Source organism: Schistocerca serialis, chromosome 1 (genome assembly GCF_023864345.2).
Source record: "Schistocerca serialis cubense isolate TAMUIC-IGC-003099 chromosome 1, iqSchSeri2.2, whole genome shotgun sequence".
NCBI classification, from domain to species: Eukaryota; Metazoa; Arthropoda; class Insecta; order Orthoptera; family Acrididae; genus Schistocerca; species Schistocerca serialis.
In genome coordinates this window covers 208,316,063-208,338,564 of record NC_064638.1, presented here as the reverse complement: position 1 = coordinate 208,338,564, position 22,502 = coordinate 208,316,063, and the positions used below count along the sequence as shown (strand labels likewise).

General features: G+C 44.3%; 1 protein-coding gene across 2 annotated transcripts in view; it reads left to right on the top strand.

The window, feature by feature from the left end:
- LOC126465926 (uncharacterized) overlaps nt 1-22,502 on the top strand; it is a 121,458-nt gene that overhangs the window by 70,232 nt on the left and 28,724 nt on the right. Inside the window, exon 2 of one of the 2 annotated variants that reach the window (XM_050096343.1) lies at nt 3,271-3,404. In XM_050096343.1, coding sequence (XP_049952300.1) covers nt 3,291-3,404 — 114 coding nt within the window. In that variant the 5' untranslated portion in view covers nt 3,271-3,290. The remainder of the gene's footprint in view (nt 1-3,270; nt 3,405-22,502) is intronic. The other variant, XM_050096344.1, reaches the window with a different exon arrangement.

Here is a 22,502-nt window from a genome sequence, read left to right as displayed (position 1 = left end):
AAAGTAAGTAAAATGTTTATTATTTCAAAATGAATCACCATAACTGTAATACATTAATCCCACTGTCAGACAAGACATTCAGTGCCTCCATAGGAAAAATGTTTGCAGTAGCCTAAGAGGCGAGACCACGTGTTGCCAAGGTTGTTTCGACTACACTGCAGAAGTTTCGGTGAGAAGCCCTTAGACCTCCTCCGTACAGTCCCGACCTCTCGTCATACCATTTCCATATTTTTGGAGCCCTGAAGAAAGAGATTCGTGGCCGTCGATTTGCTTCGGACGAAGAGGTGCACATCTGAGTACAGTCACCGTTCCGTAGGTAACCGAAGATATTTTTCCGTGGAGGCGTTGACCGTCTTGTCACAGTGAGACAAGCGTATTAACAGTTATGGCGATTACTTGCGAAATAAAAAAACCTGTTTATTATAATTCTTCATCTATCTCGTTTTGATTAGAGTACTCCTTATATACCCGCCTCTCGCTCCTCATTCAGTCCGAAAACGCCAAGCAGTGTGTTGCTTTCGCTCGTTAAGTGGATTCTAATGACACAAAATTGGTGACTCACATTTGAGGCTTCCGGTAACTGGTCTTTTAAGACGGGGTCAGTTGTGTTAAGGTGATAATCGACGCGACAGGCGTGTTATCCGCTTACATCAGGAACAAGGACACACTGTCATTTACGGGCGCGATTGAAGTTAGTCTAAGTGTTGGGATCTCGCACAGAATTTGTTGATAGAGGAATTTTCCATGCATAAACATATCTCAGTTTAACGTGTAGTTCCCGTAAGAGTTTACGATACCAGGAAGAATTTCTGCCGAAAGCCAGTGAATATTTAAAGCCGGCCGAAGTAGCCGTGCGGTTAAAGGCGCTGCAGTCTGGAACCGCAAGACCGCTACGGTCGCAGGTTCGAATCCTGCCTCGGGCATGGATGTTTGTGATGTCCTTAGGTTAGTTAGGTTTAACTAGTTCTAAGTTCTAGGGGACTAATGACCTCAGCAGTTGAGTCCCATAGTGCTCAGAGCCATTTGAACCATTTTGAATATTTAAAAATCTGAACAAGCTGGAGATCTCCGAAGGTTGTAGGAGGGTACACGGGGTGATTCAGCCGCCCCTACCGATGTCGTTTTATGTAACCGGCAATATAATATCAGGAATAAACCAAGCGCGAGATTTTGATATTCTTCCGTTACTGTTGTCCTACAGAAAACATTAAGAGGAACCTTTTGTTGGAAATTCAATGTAGTTAAATTTTGTACTGGGATACTGTTTCGCTAGGGACCGTACTTTCCGGGTTATTGAAAAAATGGTTCAAATGGCTCTGAGCACTATGGGACTTAACTTCTGGGGTCATCAGTCCCCTAGAACTTAGAACTACTGAAACCTAAGTAACCTAAGGACATAACGCACATCCATGCCCGAGGCAGGATTCGAACCTGCGACCGTAGCGGTCGCGTGGTTCCAGACTTTTGCACCTAGAACCGCTCGGTCACTTCGGCCGGCGGTTATTGAAGATAAACGTACAAATTGACCTTCAAATGCATCCCCACTCCACCACAGGTCAGGATTTCTAGTATCTTATTCATGGCACTTACTCCTACCACTGAACAAAAATTTGCGATTGCTTGAATTATTTCCCACATTCCACCTTTTTTCGTCTTCATTGACTGGCCTTATTACGCGACCGGTTTAATCGGGCACATAAAAGCTATAACTGCTGTCAAGTCTTCGAAGTACACACTCCACAAAAATTTCATGGAATCCAGATACTGATGGCTTCTGTTATTCATGCTTCGATGTGTCTGATTTTCTATAGATGTTGTGCATAGGGCCTTAAGATGACATTAATGAGATTCCCAAACTGGTGGTCTAAATAAAATAACTTCTGGAAACATGCCGGCGTGCCGTATCTACTATGGATCAACATAAATTCAGATCTACATTTACATCTACATACATACTCCGCAATCCACCATACCACAACTAGCATCTTCTCTCCCTGTTCCACTCCCAAACAAAACGAGGGAAAAATGACTGCCTATATGCCTCTGTACGAGCCCTAATCTCTCTTATCTTTGTGGTCTTTCCGTGAAATGTAAGTTGGCGGCAGTAAAATTGTACTGCAGTCAGCCTGAAATGCTGGTTCTCTAAGTTTACTCAGTAACGATTCACGAAAAGAACGCCTCCTTTCCTCTAGAGACTTCCACCCGAGTTCCTGAAGCATTTCCGTAACACTCGCGTGATGATCAAACCTACCAGTAACAAATCTAGCAGCCCGCCTCTGAATTGCTTCTATGTCCTCCCTCAATCCGACCTGATGTGGATCCCAAACGCTCGAGCAGTACTCAAGAATAGGTCGTATTAGTGTTTTATAAGCGGTCTCCTTTACAGATGAACCACATCTTCCCAAAATTCTACCAATGAACAGAAGACGACCATCCGCCTTCCCCACAACTGCCATTACATGCTTGTCCCACTTCATATCGCTCTGCAATGTTACGCCCAAATATTTAATCGACTTGACTGTGTCGAGCGCTGCACTACTAATGGAGTGCTCAAACATTACAGGATTCTTTTTCCTATTCATCTGCATTAAAAAAAAAAAAAAAAATTAGCGAGCGGTCTGGCGCGACCAATAACCACCACAATCAAACCTTAAAGATAAGAATATTTTATCAAAAACAACTCTAATACAGAACTAAACAAGTGAGTTTTTATGCAACACGGGTAACTCTAATACAGAAATAAGCTGTCATTCTTTACACCAATCACAAATCCTGTCCAAGTCATCTTGTATCCTCCTACAGTCACTCAACGACGACACCTTCCCGTACACCACAGCATCATCAGCAAACAGTCGCACATTGCCACCCTATCCAAAAGATCATTTATGTAGATAGAAAACAACAGCGGACCTACCACACTTCCCGCTGTGTCCGACATTGGATTTTTAAACAAATGAACTCCGCACCAAGTAAACACTGCGTCGAAATAAACCTTTTATCGCACTGGCGCCTTAGGGTAAGAAAACAAAACAGAAAGGAGGGGGGAGGTGCAGGGTTGTGATTAGATAGCGGGAGCGGTTCACTGTTCGGCGCGCCGCAGCCGCGCGCCAGACGCTGGCGTCACCTACTGATGAGGCCTCCAGAGCCGAGGCTGTGGGCTGTGGCTGTGGCGTGACTCACGCCGGCTGCAGTAAGGCGTTGGCGCGCACCAGTAGGCGAGTAGCAGCAGCAGAAACTCCTCAGTGAGCGCGTTCCTCCGTCACGTTGCAGACGCAGCCGCAGCCGCCGCCATGTCGCACCAGGTGACCATCACGAGGACCACGACCACGACGACCACGTCGGCCATCCTCATCAACACTGGGTACATGCGCTCCTGGAGCGGCCTGCTCAAGCTGTGCCAGACGGTGAGTACGTCTGTCTTATCCAGCTCTTGTACTTACTACATTTATCATGCCACAACCCATGCATTTTTAGTAGCTCAGCGGTTCATTGATAAAGTGTCAAACTACCAACAGAAAGGTCTCGGTTCGATCCGGGGGCAAGCCTAAGATTTTTGTCTTATTTCTTTCATCTATTGCAATGGGAGAAGCCGAGTTGCAATTTACTTGAAACTGACTAGGTACATCAGTGTAAAGGTCGGAGGATAACAACAGCATACCAGCTCTAATATGACCACGTCTAGCAAAGGACTGTGGTGATCACAGACGTACATATTAGCGGTTACATATTCCCCGACTTTATTGTTTAGACGTAGGACGTCCGCAACTGTCAGTGATATTTTAGTACGTCCATCCTTGTGATCGATGGTCCGTAGGACTTGGGCTGTTGACTTACGTAAGAAAATGGCACACGTGCAGCCGTCGTTTTGGTGTTATTTTATTAGATAGCAATCAGTTTCGGTGACTCAGTACACCATCTTCAGACCTTAGCTGATGCTGAGGGGGTGAACTCCGCTCTTATACACAGTCCCATCAGTGGCCAACGTATATGAACTGGCTTCCGTAGAATACCTGTTGCAGACACAACATCGCTGCTAAAATATTCTACGGAAGGCAGTTCGTAGAGTTGATCACTGATGGGATTGTGCATAAAAGGGGAGTTCACCAGCTCAGTATCATCAAGGCCTGAAGATGATGTGTTGAGTGGCCAGCAGATGTGGCCGAGCGGTTCGAAGCGCTTCAGTACGGAACCGCGCGATTCCTACGGTCGCAGGTTCGAATCCTGCCTCGGGCATGGATGTGTGTGATGTCCTTAGATTAGTAAGCTTTAAGTAGTTCTAAGTTCTAGGGGACTGATGACCTCAGCTGTTAAGTCCCATAGTGCTCAGAGCCATTTAATGCGTTGAGTCACCAAAACTGGTTGCCATTTACTAAAATAAGTTAAAAACGACGACTGCAAGTTTTTGTTTCTATTACGTGTCAGTAATATAGTGAGTGTGGTTTTTCTCAGTGACTGGAGTGAAGAGGGCCGAAGCTGCAAATTTCTTGTTGAAAGTGAGTATGGCTGTGTCGGAAAATAAACTGTTTAAAAAACTGTTTGCCTTGAACGTTAGTTAACTGACGCCTCCAGTACGACCGAAATGCAGGTATTTCCAGAAAGTGATATTTTAATTGCATCGCAGCACCAATCAACACTACAAATTTGGTTATTCAGGCTTTTGACAGCTGGTCACATTAATGTGACTGGATGTGTAGTGTAGTGTAATTGTGGTGTTCTACAGCAAGCCCTGCATGACGCAAGGAGCCTATCAGTCCTGTTTCGTCAATGTTGTGCCGCAGTGTGACGTGGTGCGTCACCTAGCCCTGGGCCCGCTGTTCTGCTGGGGGTCGTCGCTTGTGTGGCTCACGTGCTGTCGCCATGTCCAGAGGCGCACGCGTTCTGTTGACGGCGGCCCCATCATTCATCCCGCGGGTTTTCGCTCGCACGCGTGGAGCTGTAACTGGGACAACAAACAGCGCTCCCTTAATATTTGGCTCGCCTACTTAGTCTTCAGAGGCCCCTCCGGTAATAGCCCGCCCACATCAGACTTATTTCTGCGGTGCGTGTTTACACCCGCCAGACGGCTGGCTCGCGCCCAGAGCAAACTCCCCCGCGAATGGCGGCCGGACAAGTTGCCCTTCTGTGTGTAACGTGCGCGCGGGGCTCACGATACTCATTACAGCCTGTACTATGGTGAGTAGGGTTCACCTTACGAGACAAGATTTTTGTATAGATATTGACCGCGTGTACCTGAATGGTGGCAAATCAGACTTACACCCACTGTGTAATAACAATGATACGTCAAATAAGTCCGAAATGCAACTACACGTCAGGACGGACAAAAAGCAACACAGAAGGTGCTATCAGTTGTTAATAATACGGTCGCCAGCCTGATTAGGCATTAACTGAGTTTCTTTCCTGTACTAGTTGGCAGATATTCGTGCAAAGCAACAAGTAGTAACACTGCATAATATAGTAGAATTTTAGAACCAGAAAAATCTACTGAACTGATAGTTTCACGTTCTGTACTAATATGGAAAAACCATAAATACATAACACTACACTATAATGTATACTACAAAACTTCGTACTGTCTATTGATCTGATTAAAATCGGGCATAGGTTATCCTAGAAAAAGCACTTTCGAATCACACACAAAATGTCAGTTTTGATAAAGGTAAAACACAGATAAATTTTGGCTTTTATATTGACTTTAACTTTGCTGGTCAAATCAGTTTAAAACACTTCAGAATTCAAATGAATAAAAAAGGGGGGGGGGGTGGACCCTGAAACTGTTATGATCACTTTATTAAAAAAAATTGATTACTGAATTCATTATGCCCTCAAGATTTCCAGTATATGAGTTACTACTCTTTTTATCTTATTTCCTGCTTATTTAAATGCCTTTTTATCTGTCTCGAAATAATTAAACTTCATTACTAAATCAATATTAAAGTTATCTTCCAACTTTGTCAGACCTTCGTTATTCATTTACTGGTTCATTAACAAAACGGTTCTTTAAACACCATTCTAACATAGTTAGGTCTGCAAGTAATTATTATTAACACAAAATTTAATTTTTCATTTCGGGACACTCGGATTGCACAACATTTGGAAAGGACCCTATCTAGTTTAGTTGTGAAGATAATTAAATGATAGGGAAGTTCTGGTAAAATTTAAGTTATTGTTGAATAGTATGGAACAAAAGTAACACTGGTCCATACGAATACAGTACTAAAAGTTTCAACCTGTTTGTATCGATGCGGCGGTTGGCAGGCGGCGAGATGGCGAGGCACAGAACACACATACAACCACAGCTATGGCTCTTGACGTACCGGCACTTTATTTCTTCATAGCGTCGCAATACTTTTCCGTTTAGTGCCTATGTAATTTTGCCATGCTGTATGGGCGTTGGAACGGCATACCCGAGGCTCAATGAAACTACGTCTTCCAGGAGAGCCTCCTCGATCCAGAACGTGTTGCTCAGACCAATGCCAAACTCCAACTACTACTGCTGAGCCTGTTGTGCCGTACAGTTCCCGCGTGCATTTTCTCGCGCTCGCCTGCCATCCACCTTTTACCGCTCCCTTACAGACAGGGTATTCACCCGAGGTTTTGCATTCTACTTATCCTAACACATTGCCTACGTATGGACCAGACTCACAGTTACAATTTTAAACATCTTGCAACAGTTTCAACATTTGTTACATTTCAATTCTGTTACAATACTGCTTGACATTTGACATAAACATTAATATTAACATTGAAACTTGTTTACAGTTTTCTTAACACAATGACATGAAACAAAAAAAAAAAAAAAGAAATGAAATCAGAACATCAATCACACTAGTTTATCGAAAAATCAGATGGAAAAACAATTAGCATTTATATGTACAATAGTACAACGTCGTTGTTGTTACATGTGCATCGCTTGGCACACAGGCGCGACTGAGAAAAGGTGCACGGAACAACACCTCACAATAAAGATATAGCTACAGCGCGTGAAATACTTTTATGCACGTTCTGCATCGCAATGCTGCATCTTTAGTATTTCGATGCTGTGTGAGCACTAGTGGCCACTACTAGTCAAAGTTTTAATTATCACCCCAAAAACGTAATTAACTCTATTTTTAGTTACATGTCTGCAGTCGTACACATTCCCGCCTCACATTACTACAGGGTGGGCCAGGAGTCACGGTCGGAAACGTTTAATGTTATTGTATTGAAAGAAGATCAGTAACATCAAACAATTCCACGGTTGTAAAAGAGATTGTATTTAACCGAAAAAATGGTGCAAAAATAGAATAACACAAAAAACGAATGTTCCAACATACTTATATATTTCAAACTCTCTCACTAAATCCTAACCATCATTCTCGGCGCAGAGTTGGAGTCGCTGCCATGTGTGTTTGCTTGCCCGGCTCAGGATTTCGAGACTAATCATCCTCAGGTGTTTGTCACCCAGATGTAAATATTTCGGTACCGCGAGCTAAGATACATAGCACACTCGTCTGTCGTCATAACCTTACGGCGACCTGCTGATGCTGGAAAACTCCAAATAACTGTTAGTACGAATCGCGTCGAGTGTTCATAACATCAACACTTAATTGATCGATGCTGCCGGGCCTAAGTGAACGGTAACCTCATTTATTCATCAAACAACACATAGAGGTTCTAAAAATTTTCATCTCCGCCGACTGCTTCCTTGTCAGTTTTGCTGGTGAGCGAAGCAATATGCATTTATGCGTTCAGTAATTTCGCTATCGTTGTCATATTTCTTTTGTCTTCCACTGCGTGGTGCATCTGTAGCAGACCCAGTTGGCCCTTCTTTCCACTTTCCGTAGATTAGCCCCCGTCGGGGCTTCTTTTCTCTAGTTGCATCATATCTATCGCGCATTCCTTCCTATCCATGCCCCCACACGATACGAAGAAGACTTTCCTTAGTTGTGAATCTGCTTGCATATGCCATTATAATAAATGTTTACAACAGGGTCACCTTGGTAGCATTCACTGAAACGCAAGCGAAACCACACGATCACATGCCGTTTTTCAGACAGTGACTCCTGCATTGTAATTTGAGTGACCTCTATCAAAAGACAGCCATACTACGGGCAGGGAACGTTATGTTCAACCAAGAATACATTTCTTGAGTGGCATAACCACTAAACGATATCTTAAGTTACTTGAATACCTTCTGACCGTGACTTTGGGCCCACTCTGTATAGTAGCTCGCTACAAGAGTTATAACAAACCCGCAGAGCCCATGAACGATAAAACTGGCTGCGTAATTTCGTTCTGATTCCTCATATATATATTCTCCGAATTTTTATTTGAAAACTCTTAAAGCTTTTTAAATAAAACGAACTTCATTAACATTCTACTGCTTTATTATTCATGTCTATATATTTCATCTTCAACATAGTCACCCTAGCGACGAACACATTTCTCCCAATGAGAGACCCGTTTGTTGATACAGTCGTTGTAGAATTTTTGACTTCGTTCACGGATCCACAACCTCACCTATGCTTGCATTGATTCATCACTATCAAAATGAAGTCCTCGAAGGTGTTCTTTAAGTTTTGCAAACAGATGAAAATCAAACGGGCCAAGTCGGGACTGTATGATGATGATCGATGATAGTGAACCCAAGACGTCTGACTGTTGCATATCTCGCAGTTCTCGGCTGTCATGCTGGAGTGGGTGTGCGACATGTGTGGACGAACTCTTCGAATTCGAAACACGATTACAGCACGCTGTTCCTCTCACGCAAACATAGCTCCATTACATACCTCCACGTTAGATGTTTCAGTTCAGAGCCCTCTAGCGGCAGTGCACTGTAAATATGTAGACATGAAGAACAAAGATGTAGTATGTTGATAACGTTTGTTTCATTTAAAAAGCTTGATGACTTTTCACGCACGCCCTCTTTATATACAGGATGAGGCAGCTAAGTCATAACACCCCTTGTACCTCCCCAACCGTAATAGGGACAAAGATGCCGTTTGGACAGTGAATTGCAGGAACAGGGGCTACTTGAATACATCACATTTCATGTTTGTGCTATTTTTTATTACAGAGACAAGAGGTCATCTTTGGTTTTTTTTCCAATGGAACCCTATGTTAAATTTTAGCGTAACATGATGGGCTTAAAAAGACGGTTTCAAACATGTGTATATCATAATATTTAGGCGAATAGTTTTTGAGACACAGATATGTTCTCGTATCGTATTCGTCCTTCGAAGCGGCGTTGTCCGATGCGACCTTTCCTGTTGACCAATGAGGAACTTAACAGGGAAATCGTTGTTCTCCTGCTTCTCGATAACGCCGCAAGGTGACACACGAGGCAGCTGGAGAGAAGGGTGTAAAAGTGCTGCTGGGGTAATGAGACATCGCATTTCCGTCACAGTTTCTTGGAGCAGACATGTACACCAACGAAGAAAAGTTAGATATGCTTCTAGTGTATGGTGAAAGCAGGAGAAATGCTGTTAGAGCAATAAAGCGATATGGAGAGCTGTATCTTGATCGTGAGCGTCCTAGCGCCAGCTTCTTGCACGTATTTGCAAGAAACTACTTGAATCGGGATCATGGAACGCCTTACAGAGGACAAGGCAGAAAACTGCAACTGGCGAGGTACGTGAAGAGGGCGTTCTAGCGTTGGCGCATATCGATCCTACTGTTTCGTCGCAACGTATCGCCTCGGAATGTGGTATAAGTCAGAGAAGTGATGAAATCTTCTCGGGCTTCCATCCGGGTAGCTGCGTCGAAAATCCGCGACATTTCGATGAGTGTCATTCTCATCATCTTCGCCAGCTACCCGGACGGAAGCCCGAGAAGATTTCACCACCAGTATACACCGGGAAAGCCTGCATTCAGTCAGAGAAGTGTTCTACGCATATTGCACCGGCATAGATTTCACCCGTTTCACCTCTCATTACATCAAGCACTCTTCGGTGTGGATTTCCAACGGCGCCAGGAATTTTGCCGGTTTGCTCTGAGCACTATGGGACTTATTTTCTGAGGTCATCAGTCCCCTATAACTTAGAACTACTTAAACCTAACTAACCTAAGGACGTCACACACATCCATGCGCGAGGCAGGATTCGAACCTGCGACCGTAGCGGTCGCGCGGTTCCAGACTGTAGCGCCTAGAACCGTTCGGCCACCTCGGCCGTCCAAAACAGCTACAGAATGACTTTCAAAAACATGGCGCATAACTGTCGGCATAGCGCCACGAGGAGCGTTAATTAACGTGCCACAGCGTCTCTGCGTATATTCTGTCTGTTTGGTGGGGAACTATAAAGAATATCCTCCAGCGGCCTGGCCACCGCCACGTGTTAGCGAATTAGCTCTGAGCGTGTGCCGGCCGCTGACCTCATTCGGCGAACACGTCCAGCGTGCACTCACCGCTCCGCCGTACGCTGACGCAAGCTGGTATATTTATAGCACGAATAGCAGTCTATGAGGGGACGCGCATGTGAGGGCGTTTCAGAATTCCCAGTGACGAATGGAGTGTAGTACTCTCCCTTAATTTTTACTGCTCTCTTTGACATTCCTACATCCCCGCGCGGACGTAATTTAGGTAACGTAGCACCGCCCTAAGATATCTCGTGAGACTGATGTGTTATAGTTTCAGTACTGAGACTGTTCAGCTCCAGTTGTCGAAAGTCTTTGGTTTATTAACCACAACACGCTTCGTGACTACATTATTCCATTATCGAACTCTTAAAGTTGATATTCCAGTAGGCACTGTCAACAGCGTAAAAAAAACAAAAAAAAACAGCAAACTTGTGTTGTCAAACACATAAATCTCTTCCTTGAACACCTCATGATGGCGTATAACGCTCTCTCAAAGCTAACTTAGTTTGCTCTTTCATCATATCTTTCCTGGACGTACCGTAACACTTCTGCTGTCTACATAGGAAGAAAACCATGCACGCCCCAAGTACGTTTTATGACTAACAAATTGTATTCCACGTCAATAACTGTGTATGTCCTGCAGCAATTTACATAACATAAAGCAGTTGTTGAGCCCATTCATTAAATAAAAGTGTGAATTATTTAAATATATCCTCTCTAATCTGTCCATAGAACTGATTTATGATTAAAAAATTATCCCATGGTGACGTATGTTTATCATCCCAGTTTAAAAAAAGGGGACAGAGAGAGAGAGAGAGAGAGAGAGAGAGAGAGAGAGAGAGAGAGAGAGAGAGGGGTGGTGATGTAACAATCACAGCGTTTATATTTCTCTGATTATGACGCTGACTCCCTCCTTAAAAGCGCCTAAGACCGTCGCCGTCAACCTGGTCCTTCTAACACTCTGGACGGTAGGCAGTTGGGGGTTAAAGATATTTTCGATTGGTTTCCATAATATGCTTACGTACAGTATCTGGTAAGTTATTATTATTGTATGCTGTAACTTGCTACAACTTTGATCGTAAATTTTGTTCCGTAAAGTTACTTTCCTTCTTTATACATCACCATTGCTGTGAAGCTAGTGGGCGGTTTACTAATAACAGAGATACAAAAGTTGACGGTAGGTAAAAACGGTTTACTACCCATGGTCCAACGTCTCTTCCTTGCACCACTTTCATCATCACTTGTTAAATATTCAATTGCTCACCGTTTTTGTCTATCAGATATTACGTCCTATCACAAAAATATATTAGAGGTTTAATTGCAGCGTACCGTCCATTATTGTCTACAATTTCCCAGCTTTCTGCGCAAAACTCCAGACGCCACCGGACGCTGCCATGTCTGGCATTTGCGTGGTAAGTTCAAAGGCAGTGAATATACTGGAATATATTTTTTGCTGTTGACTTGTTTTCTTTGATAAGAAGTGTACGAACATTGACATATGACACGAACAGACGTTATCCGTGATCAGGCAGCGCTAAGTTACTGTATCATATTTACCACTTTCTTTATTAGCACATTGTTAAACCCCGTTCATCGTTCTCTTTCCAGCACGTCCTCTGCTATTCAATTCGTTGTCTTCTATACTCTGCATCAGTCCTCCCGACGATCGTTTCTTTTTCGATTTCTCCAGATCTTTCCTGCAGTCCGTTCGCCTTGGTTGCCCTGCATTTTCTATTTATTTCATTCCTTAGGGGTTTATGTTGCTATAATCCTGCCTTTCCCTGAACATTTTGGTACTTCCTTCCTTCATCGATTAATTGAAGTACTTCATCTGGTACCCAACGTTTCGTCGCAGTTACCTTCCTTGTGCCTCTGTCTTTCCAACATTTGTGATTGCCTCGCCAACGGAACTGTCTACCCTGGTGTACGTTGTCACAGTATCCACGCACCAAGTGAACATCAATCGCGTCTCGCCATTCCTCAGTACATCAGTATCCCACTTCCTTCCGCAGTGATTCTTTCGGACGATTCTCTTGAACTTCAGTCTGCTCTTCATCATTACTAAATCGTGGTCTGAATCTGTATCTGCACCTGGGTAGGCCTTACAATACAGTATCTGATTTTGGAATCTCTGCCTGATGATGTAATCCAGCTGGAGCTGTTCACAGTAGGTCACTCTTTGCTCCAGCTTCCTATTCATGACAAATGTGCTCTCCTCGTTACATCATTTTCTGCTGTTGTGGCTATTACCTTATATTCGTCTGACCAGAAATGCTCATCTTCTTTCCGTTTCATTTCAGTGATACCCATTATATATAGACTGAGCCTTTGCATTTCCCTTTTCAGATTTTCTAGCTTTCTTACTACGTTCAAACTCCTGACATTCCGTGCTCCAACTCGTAGAATGTTATCTCTTCGTTAGTTATTTCATCTTTTTCTCACGGTCACCTCCCCCTTTGCAGTGCTCTCCTGAGGATCCGAAAGGGGGACTAATCCGAAATTTTTTGCCAGAGGACAGACGCCATGCAGGACCTCTGCGGCTTCCCTTGACGCGACAAGCAACGAGAGAGTTGCACAGATAGTGGTGCCCAAAGGCAGCCACTACGATCGATTAACTCTGGGATATGAGTGTGAGGGGAACGAGAGGAGTTTCATGCGCTAATAAAGGATTTTAAATGTACCGAAAGACGGACGGAATGTAGATTACGAGTGACACAAATACAAACAGGAATTTTTGGGCTTTTTTTTACCAGTGATTGTCTTCCACAGCTTGAACGTTATCGTACTGTTTTTTTTAGTCAGAATCTGTGTCAGACCAAGAAATACCGTATCTTTTGCTTAATACAGTATAATCAAGTTTCTCACAACAGAGGCCGTAAAAACGTCCGAAATTTTGAAAAAAACTTGCGGCGCATTTCGGGAAGAATACCTTGAGAAAGACTCAAGTATATGCTTGATACAAACAGTTTTCACGACAACGAGAAACAGTTGAGTATACAGCTCGCCAACGTCGCCCGAGGACCAGCATGAGGACGGCCAGAGTGGCCGAGCGGTTCTAGGCGCTAATGTCTGGAACCGCGCGACCGCTACGGTCGCAGGTTCGAATCCTGCCTCGGGCATGGATGTGTGTGATGTCCTTAGGTTAGTTAAGTTTAAGTAGTTCTAAGTTCTAGGTTACTGATGTCCTCAGATGTTAAGTCCCATAGTGCTCAGAGCCATTTGAACCATTTGACCAGCATGACTGAGAAGAATATTTGCATTGTTCGCCAGGTTATTGAAGACGATCACCTACTAACAGTCACTGAAATCGCTACTGAGGTTGGAATAAGATGCGATAGTGCTAAGGCGATCATTGCTGACAACTTGGGATTTCGGGAAGTGCCCGCAAAATTGGTGTTCTGTCTTCTCAACCCCGAGCACAAATTTCGTCGTCTCGAGGTGTGCAAACATCTACCTACAGGCTACCAAACTCAAGAGGGACATTTTTGACACTGGATTGTAGCCTGCGATGAAACTTACGAGCGCCATTACATCACGGAATCGAGAAAAGCAACATGGAATGACGCGAAAAGGACGAATTTGCACTCGGCAATGCAAAAAACTGCTTCTTCGCAGGGAAACTTCTTGCAGAAGTCTATTTTCATTTTAAAGGAGATTCTCAATGATTTTCTCCACGAATGTTGTACTGTGAACGCAGCACATTATTTTCAGCATTTGGACCAAAAAAACGTGCATATGCTCAGAAAAGGCGGGCATTTCCAATCCGGGGTGTGATCGTGTTTCATGACAACGTTTGACCCCACTCGGCTGCTCGGACTCAATAAAAACCCTTCCTACAGCCGGATTCATCGACGTGCGATTTTCAGTCGTTTGGGCCACTAAAGGAGGCATTCAGAGGACACACATTTGATGGCAATGGCTCTGTCGAAGTGTTGGTGCGCAGTTGGCTGCTGTTGCAGCCGCGTTCATTTTAGAAAACGGGATCACGAAACTGACTGTCCGCTGAGTAAAATGTGTTTTCATTTCAGGAGACTATATAGAGAAATAAGTTCGTGTGTGTGAATTTTTCTAAAACTGAAATAAACTTATAAAACAGGTTTCGGTTTGTATTTGATTCACCCTCTTATTTATAGGATTCAGAGTAAACAATAAAATTTTTGGGGAGCCGATTCAAAGTCTTCAACCGTTGGTACATCCGGCTACGCGCACCAGCTGCGTGGCGTCATCCTGGTGACGTCAGCGACTCCAGACGAGAAAAGGCTGCAGTAGTACGCAAATGTATTCGCAGTGCGTCTCACGAGATGTGGCGGGAAACGGCGCTTACCTCAATGTTGGCTCGCAGCGCGTGCGCTATCGTTAAGGCTGCTGACGTTACATTCTGGCAGCATCCTCATCGCGTGTCATGTTTTCTGAGACACATTTTCCCGCAACCGCTTCCGCTAACAAACGGAACATGATGAAGGTGATGCCATACCTACACATATATATCTACACTGTACAAATCACTGTGAAGTGCATGGCAGAGGGTAGGTCCCATTGCTTCAGTTATTATGGTTTCTTCCCGTTCCATTCACGTATGGAGGTCGGAAAGAACGATTGTTTAAATGTCTCCATGTGCGCCGTACTTGATCTTATCTTGTACTCACGATCCCACGGGAGCAATACATAAGACACTTGTGTAGCATCTGTAGCGTCTTCATTTAAAGCCTGTTCTTAAAACTTTGTAAGTAGGCTCTCTCGCGATAGTTTGTCTGGCTTCAAGAGTATAGTTCAGCTTCTTCAGTATCTCTGAGACACTCTCCCACGGATCAAGAAAACCTGTGACCTTTCGTACTGCCCTCTCTGTGCAGTTTCAATATCCCCTGTTAGTACCATTCGGTAAGAACCCCGCACATTTGAGAAATATTCTAGGATGGGTCACACGTGTAATTTGTAAGAAATTTCTCCAGTATTCCACCAATAAACCTAAATCTTCCAACAGCTTTACCCACGACAGAGTCTAAGTGATCGTTCCATTTCATATCCCTACGGAGTCTTACACTCAGGTGTTTGTAGGAGTTGGCCGATTCTAACTGTGACACACTGATATTATGGTAATAGGATAACACATTTTGTCGATTTGTGAAGTGCACAATTCTTCATTTAAACCAAGTTGCCATTCTTTGCACACTTTGAAATCTTATAAAGATCTGACATATCTTTGAAGCTTCTTTCAAGCAGCACTTGACTACAGATAACTGCGTCATCTGCAAAACATCCGAGGATACTATTAAAATCGTCTGCAAGGTCACGAATATACAACATTAACAACAAAGGTCACAACACACCGCCCTGGGGCACACCTGACTCTCCATGCAAGGTAATTTGCTGAGTCCTCCCTACCCACAAATCCTACCAAAAGTGTCTGGTCTACGGGCTCTTGGTTTTTACTAGGCGTGGCAGGCCCCTGAAGATAGACGCAAACCATCCCGCGACAGCCTGCTTATAGAATTTCAAGAAGCAGCATGAACTCAGGAATCTAGGACTACAGAGTCCTAGGTATCACGCTCGTAGGGATACCGAGGACAAGATTAGACTAATTATACCGTGCACAGTGTTATTTAAGCAGTCATTTGGCCCCCGGTCCATGCACTAAAGGAAAAGGAATAAAATGTAGTATATACACTGCGGGAAAAAGAAATTCGACACCGTCCAGAACTAGGTAATTTTATTGACAAGTGAGATGACAGGTAGTTCACCATTCTAGGCGAATGTCACAATAAATTCAGACCAAACGAAACACACACGTCAAAAAAAAAGGGTGCCTAGAAAGTCTCATCAATACATAGTGTACCCCTCTGGCGGCAATGCATGCGTGTGTTGTGGCATGCAAACCATCATAAAGGTACTGAATGGCATCCTGCGATGGATTGTCTCAAGCGTCTTGCGCCATTTGTTGGAATTCGGCAATGGTTTTTGCAAGCCCTGGAAAATGAGTAAGTTCCCTCTTAATCGTGTCCCATACGAGTTCTATTGGCAAGAGATCTGGTGATCCTGCTGGCCAGGGCAGTTGTTGCACACCAGGAATAGCACGTTACGTCGCATCAGCCGGATGTGGCCGTGCATTGTCCTGCTGAAAAATCACATCAGCTTCCTGTCGAATATATGACAGTAGCATGGGGAAAAAGCCTGTGTAATGTAGCGATCATTGTTTGATTTGCTCTGGAGAAAAAGCAAATGTGACCGCGAGATAGAATTGATGGCGCCCCACACCCACACTATGTGATCAAAAGTATCTGTACACCCCCAAAAGCATACGTTTTTCATATTAGGTGCATTGTGCTGCCACCTACTGCCAGGTACTCCATCTCAGGGACCTCAGCAGTCGTTAGACATCGTGAGAGAGCAGAATGGGGCGCTCCGTGGGACTCACGGACTTCGAACGTAGTCAGGTGATTGGGTGTCACTTTTGTCATGCGTCTGTACGCTAGATTTCCACACTCCTAAACATCCCTAGGTCCACTGTTTCCGATGTGATAGTGAAGTGGAAACGTGAAGGGGCACGTACAGCACAAAAGCGTACAGGCTGGCCTCGGCTGCTGACTGACAGAGGCCACGCGGTGTGACCGCGAGGTTTGAGGCGCAATGTCACGGATTGCGCGGCCCCTCCCGCAGGAGGTTCAAGTCCTCACTCGGGCATGGGTGTGTGTGTTGTTCTTAGTATAAGTTAGTTTAAGTAGTGTGTAAGTCTAGGCGCCGATGACCTCAGCAGTTTGGTCGCTTAAGAACGCACACACATTTGAACTTTTTTCTTTTTTCACTAACAGAGAACGCCGACAGGTGAAGAGGATCGTAATGTATAATAGGCAGACATCTATCCAGACCATCACACAGGAATTCCAGACTGCATCAGGATCCACAGCAAGTACTATGACAGTTAGGCGGGATATGAGAAAACTTGGATTTCATGGTCGAGCGGCTGCTCATAAGGCACACATCACGTCGGTAAATGCCAAACGACGCCTCGCTTGGTGTAAGGAGCGTAAACATTGAACGATTGGTGGAATAACGTTGTGTGTAGTGATGAATCGCGGTATACAATATGGCGATCCGATGGCAGGGTGTGGGTGTGGCGAATGCCCGGTGAACGTCATCTGCCAGCGTCTGTAGTGCCAACAGTAAAATTAGGAGGCGGTGGTGTTATGGTCTGGTAGTGTTCTTCATCGAGCCCTTGTTGTTTTGCGTGACACTATCACAGCACAGGCCTACATTGATGTTTTAAGCACCTTTTTGCTTCCCACTGTTGAATAACAATTCGGAGATGACGATTGCATCTGTTCAGAATGAACGACCTGTGGCGGAGTGCTTACACGAACATCCTTGTAATGAACTGACCTGCACAGAGTCCTGACCTGAACCCTATAGAACACTTTTGGGATATTCTGGAACGCCGACATTGATACCTCTCCTGAGTGCAAGCAGTCCGTGAAGAATGGACTGCCATTCCCCAAGAAACCTTCAGCACCTGATTGAGTGTATGCCTGTTAGAGTGGAAGTTGTCGTCAAGGCTAAGGGTGGGCCAACACCGTATTGAATTCCAGCATTACCGACGGTGGGCGCCACGAACTTGCAAGCCATTTTCAGCCACGTTTCCGGATACTTTTGATCGCATAGTGTATGTCTCGTAGGCGACCGCACTCTGGACTAGGCAGCTCACCAGGTCTGCAACATACACGTGTGCGTCGCGTCTACCACTCATGAACAGAAGACGGAAGTTACTCTTTACTGGACAACAAAGCGCCATTTCACTCTCCAGTCAACTCTTTCGAGACACCAGAGTAGCCACACTTGGTGGTGTCGTGGTGTCAGTGGTAGCCTGGCCAGAGACAAACATGATCATAATCTTGGTGCAAGCAGACGGTTCCCAGTGGCCCCGATGACGCAGCAGGTGCAACATGTGCCCGGATTTCGTCCCTGCATGATGATCTGTCAGCCACCGCTGCTCGCACGGTACACGGACTTCCAGAACCTCACCCACAGATATGGAAATGTGCCACAGACTACTGCTGAAAACATGCAGCGACACACCTTCGATACACTGTGCTCAAAAAGCGCAGCAGTCCGTCGATACGTCCATTCAGCTTCCCGGAGGCCAACAATGTGACCAATGGTTGAAGCTGTTCCAGCAGGAGTACGCACTCGTCGGTGATACACGGTTGTTGAATGAATAAATGTTGCAAACACTGTCCACCTCTCAACTCAGCACAGTTACTGCCTGCAGGGCCAAAAACAGAGGGTGCACGGACAGGCTTCCTGAGCGCCATCTGGTCCCCGATGACCGTAATAAATGAACCAATGAATCTGCAACCCCTAGGTGAGCGCATGGTACCACTTGAAAACAGTCCTTGAGGGTGTTGCATTTTTTTTCTGCGATGTAGTTCGTTCTGCCACGTCATGCCACATTGGTTTGCAGAATAACGATGTAGTTGTAGGCTCTATTCACACGAGAATCGACAGTCGGGAAACACCCAGTAATTCGTGTTACTATCTTACAAACATACTGTGGCCTGACGTAGATGTTTCTTGGATAGCTAACTACACCACACACGTATCCGACAAGAAGAATTCTGTGACATCCGAGAGGCATGAGCACATCAGCCCCACCCATAACCCTCCTCGATAACGGGAAAAGGAGTTCCTCGTGTGGACTCGTCTGATTATTTAGTGGTCGCTGTAGTACTATAAAAAAGCAGTTATTTTCTCTGGAAGTAATAAATACAAAATAATGCTATTTTATAATAATGATTACAAAAAATTGCGTTTTCCGGTAAGTTCGTAAATCAGTTTTCACCTCATTGTCAGTCCTTCCCTATCTGCACCTTTAGGTTGTAACTTCTGCCGTTCATCCATTAATCACACGTTTCAGTACCTGTCGATGTTCTTTACAATTCTTTTGAAGATGTTCTTTGTGAAGTCATCATATAGAATCAGATTCTGAAATTATTTCGCTGTTTATTTTCTGCACGCTGTTAATCAACATCCTTTTGTCGTTTTTTTCCTTCAGTTCTCGAAACAACGTAACAGACACGGAGAACTGTGGCGCCAGACAATGGCACTCGTGCAACACAGCCGCAACGTTGCGCCGTTAGTCGAATGTCGTTGTAAAGTCCGTCACTGTCTTGTGAATGTGATGTCTATCTCCCTGGCTGACGTCACATTTCGTGGAAGCCCGGTTGGTTTACGACTAGTATGTTTCCTCCCTCCTATCCTTAACACACACGTCACTGTGCAAGCTTTACAGCATGTACAAGCTCGAAGTAGAACGTACGAAGAACTTATGTCACGAATTCAACTAATCGATGTCGTTCATCCTTAAGGTGGTTCTACCGTTGATTTTATTGCTAGCGACTAACAGTGACATACAATGCTAATTTACCGCTGGCAATGACCAATACTGAAACTTTAACATTTCTGTAACGCCGTGACGAGTGTTTAGATAGTAGTACTCAGCCTAAACACGCCCTTTCACTTTATTATCCGACTTATTTACATTGCCTTCCATTTGCGTTATTTTTTCAAGGGGGTTCATTTTTCGCAAACAGTGATGCATAAAATTACACGAATTTCTTTCCTTTACGCGTCACGGAAGGTGTAAACGTGATGGACGTACTGAAAGTCCCTCTCCTAATTAATTTGATCTACTTTCTCATTATCCATTTAGAATGTTTTGATCCGTTTTTTGTGAATTGATCAGTTTCAGCAAGAATTTCTACACTTAGACTATAGCTGAAGATGCCGAGCAATGGCTGTGAGTCACGTTAATAATCCAGACGCGAACAGAATACGACAAACAGGTTTCCACCCACACATTGGTCTAGTGGAACGATCAGCTTGTTGGGCAGTTTTCCACGAACGTTTAGGCAAGTGCAGATCTCGATCCTCATTACACCTACGGCGCAGAATACATAAACGGTCAACATGTGAACACACAAAGAACACAGAATACGCGACTTTCAGGCTTCTGTCGAGCACTGTTTCTTAGATGACGCCGCAGAAATAGGAAAAGAAACAACAACAGAAATAGACATAATCTGGATTCTGATAAAAAAAGAAAAGAAAAAAACATAGAAAAATGAGAAGATTGATTGGAGCTTAGCATACATAAAACACTCACGGTGCCTTTGGCTCGGGTTCGACCGTTACTATGCACAATTTTTGTATCGCTCTCTTGTTCGGTTTTAGGAAAGCAAACGAAGAACATGTTTCGCGACACCGTCTCTGGCGGGCCGCTTGAATTTGCACGCGTAGCGGCCTGACTGACTAACTTCAATGCCAATTAACTCGGAAACAGCGCAACGTATCGATTTTTTTTTCTAAACAGTTACTTCTCAGTACAACCTACCCTGCAACACCATTATGAACTTTTCAGATTGTTTCTGACCACCCTCAACACAGAATTCATTGGCAATAAGGTTTACTCTAGCTATTTAAACATATTGCGTGCGTACAAAATTAAGTTTTTTTCCTCGGTCACAACATGCCACATAAGCTTCTTCTAAAACAAGGAGCTCTGTCGAAAAAATAGAACCATTCCAGAGAAGCGAAACTGCTTAGAAATTTCATTCTTCGGGTCTCTCATAAGACTCTCATACGTGTAGTTGTTGACAAGTCAGTACACATCAGATACTTTTGACCAATTTCGACGAGTGCACATATAGGCTAAGCTTTGCCAGTTTTTGTGATTTCGTCAGGTGCCTTACGAAACAAGTGAAAAGATGTCGAAAGAATTTGCATATTTCGCTTCCATATTTGTTTTGGTTGAACTAGCTGCGATTTTGCACAGAAGAAAACATTTGCAGAAATACGGAGTTCGCCGACTTTTCCCGGGATCACAGTACGTGTTTCTCAGTTCTGCACATCTCAGGATAAGTTGGGCAATAGAACCCGCTGCCGGCAGCTCTCCGTCCCATTATCAAAAGCAGCCATTGTTCGCGGCCAATGCCGTTCATGACTTAACTTCCCGGAAAAGGAACTGTGGCAATACAGATCTGCGGCTTAGTTCCCGGAAGTATGAAAACTCTTACTAGTGATATCTTACAACCGTTCGCGGTGTAACAGTGAAACTCACTGATGTGCGTCAGTCGGGTTGCTTGCCACAAAATGAATTTCGCAGCATTGTCCGTACCGAATGAAGAACCATTAACGCCTTCCAGTTATTACTCAATAAATAGCTTGGGAACATTGATTTCGTAAATCTCTCGCCAATATCAATAATGTCACTAAATTAATACAACTTGTCACATTTTGTCATCTTCTCACGTATGTTAAACTGAATTTATTAGACACAATACTTTTGTATGATTTTCTGATGATGGGCTACGTCCGAAACACGTAAACGAAATTTTCAACTGGTGGACTGTTATTAGCTACCAAATAAAGTGGTGATAAAAGGCATGCTCAACCGCAGCCAGCAAGCTTGTTTCCAAACAGCTTCATATAGCATGGTTGCCCATTTCTTATTCTCTCTCTCTCTCTCTCTCTCTCTCTCTCTCTCTCTCTCTCTCTCTCTCTATCTCTCTCTCCCCCTCCCTCCCTCCCTCCCTCCCACCCTCCTCTCCCTCGCGAAATTGCTGCCCTGCAAGACACGTTGTGTGAAGCCCATATACTACTGGTGCTCACGAAATTTCCTTCAAGTTTGTACGCTTTAATCAGAAACTTACAAGTAAATAATCTAAGAAACCGATAAATGCTACCAAAAGGCGTAATAGTCCCACACTGACACATGAACGTAATAACATGCAATTACTTTTCGCACACGTCTAGGTAACAGCCGAGTCGCCATTCCCATACAATCCAATTTCTCTGATGCGGTTCAGCTAGCTTTGTTGCCGAAAGTGGCCAAGCCAAGACAACACAAGTAAAGCCAAGGAAAAGCACCAGATTGCCAAAAATAGCCGAGAACTGTACAACACCTACCTCGGCGTGTGCGGTCGGCTGTGACGTCATCGAGGTCACTGCTTTCCGTACGCAATTACGCCAAGCGCCCATGTTTACATGCGGCACGCGACCATTTCACTGCATTGCATCGTGACTGTTGTCATAGTCGACACACTTCGTGGTTAAGAGTCTTAGCTCAGTTCTGTAAAAAGAGTGAATTAAATCTAAAACTTAACAATTTTATTTGAAGC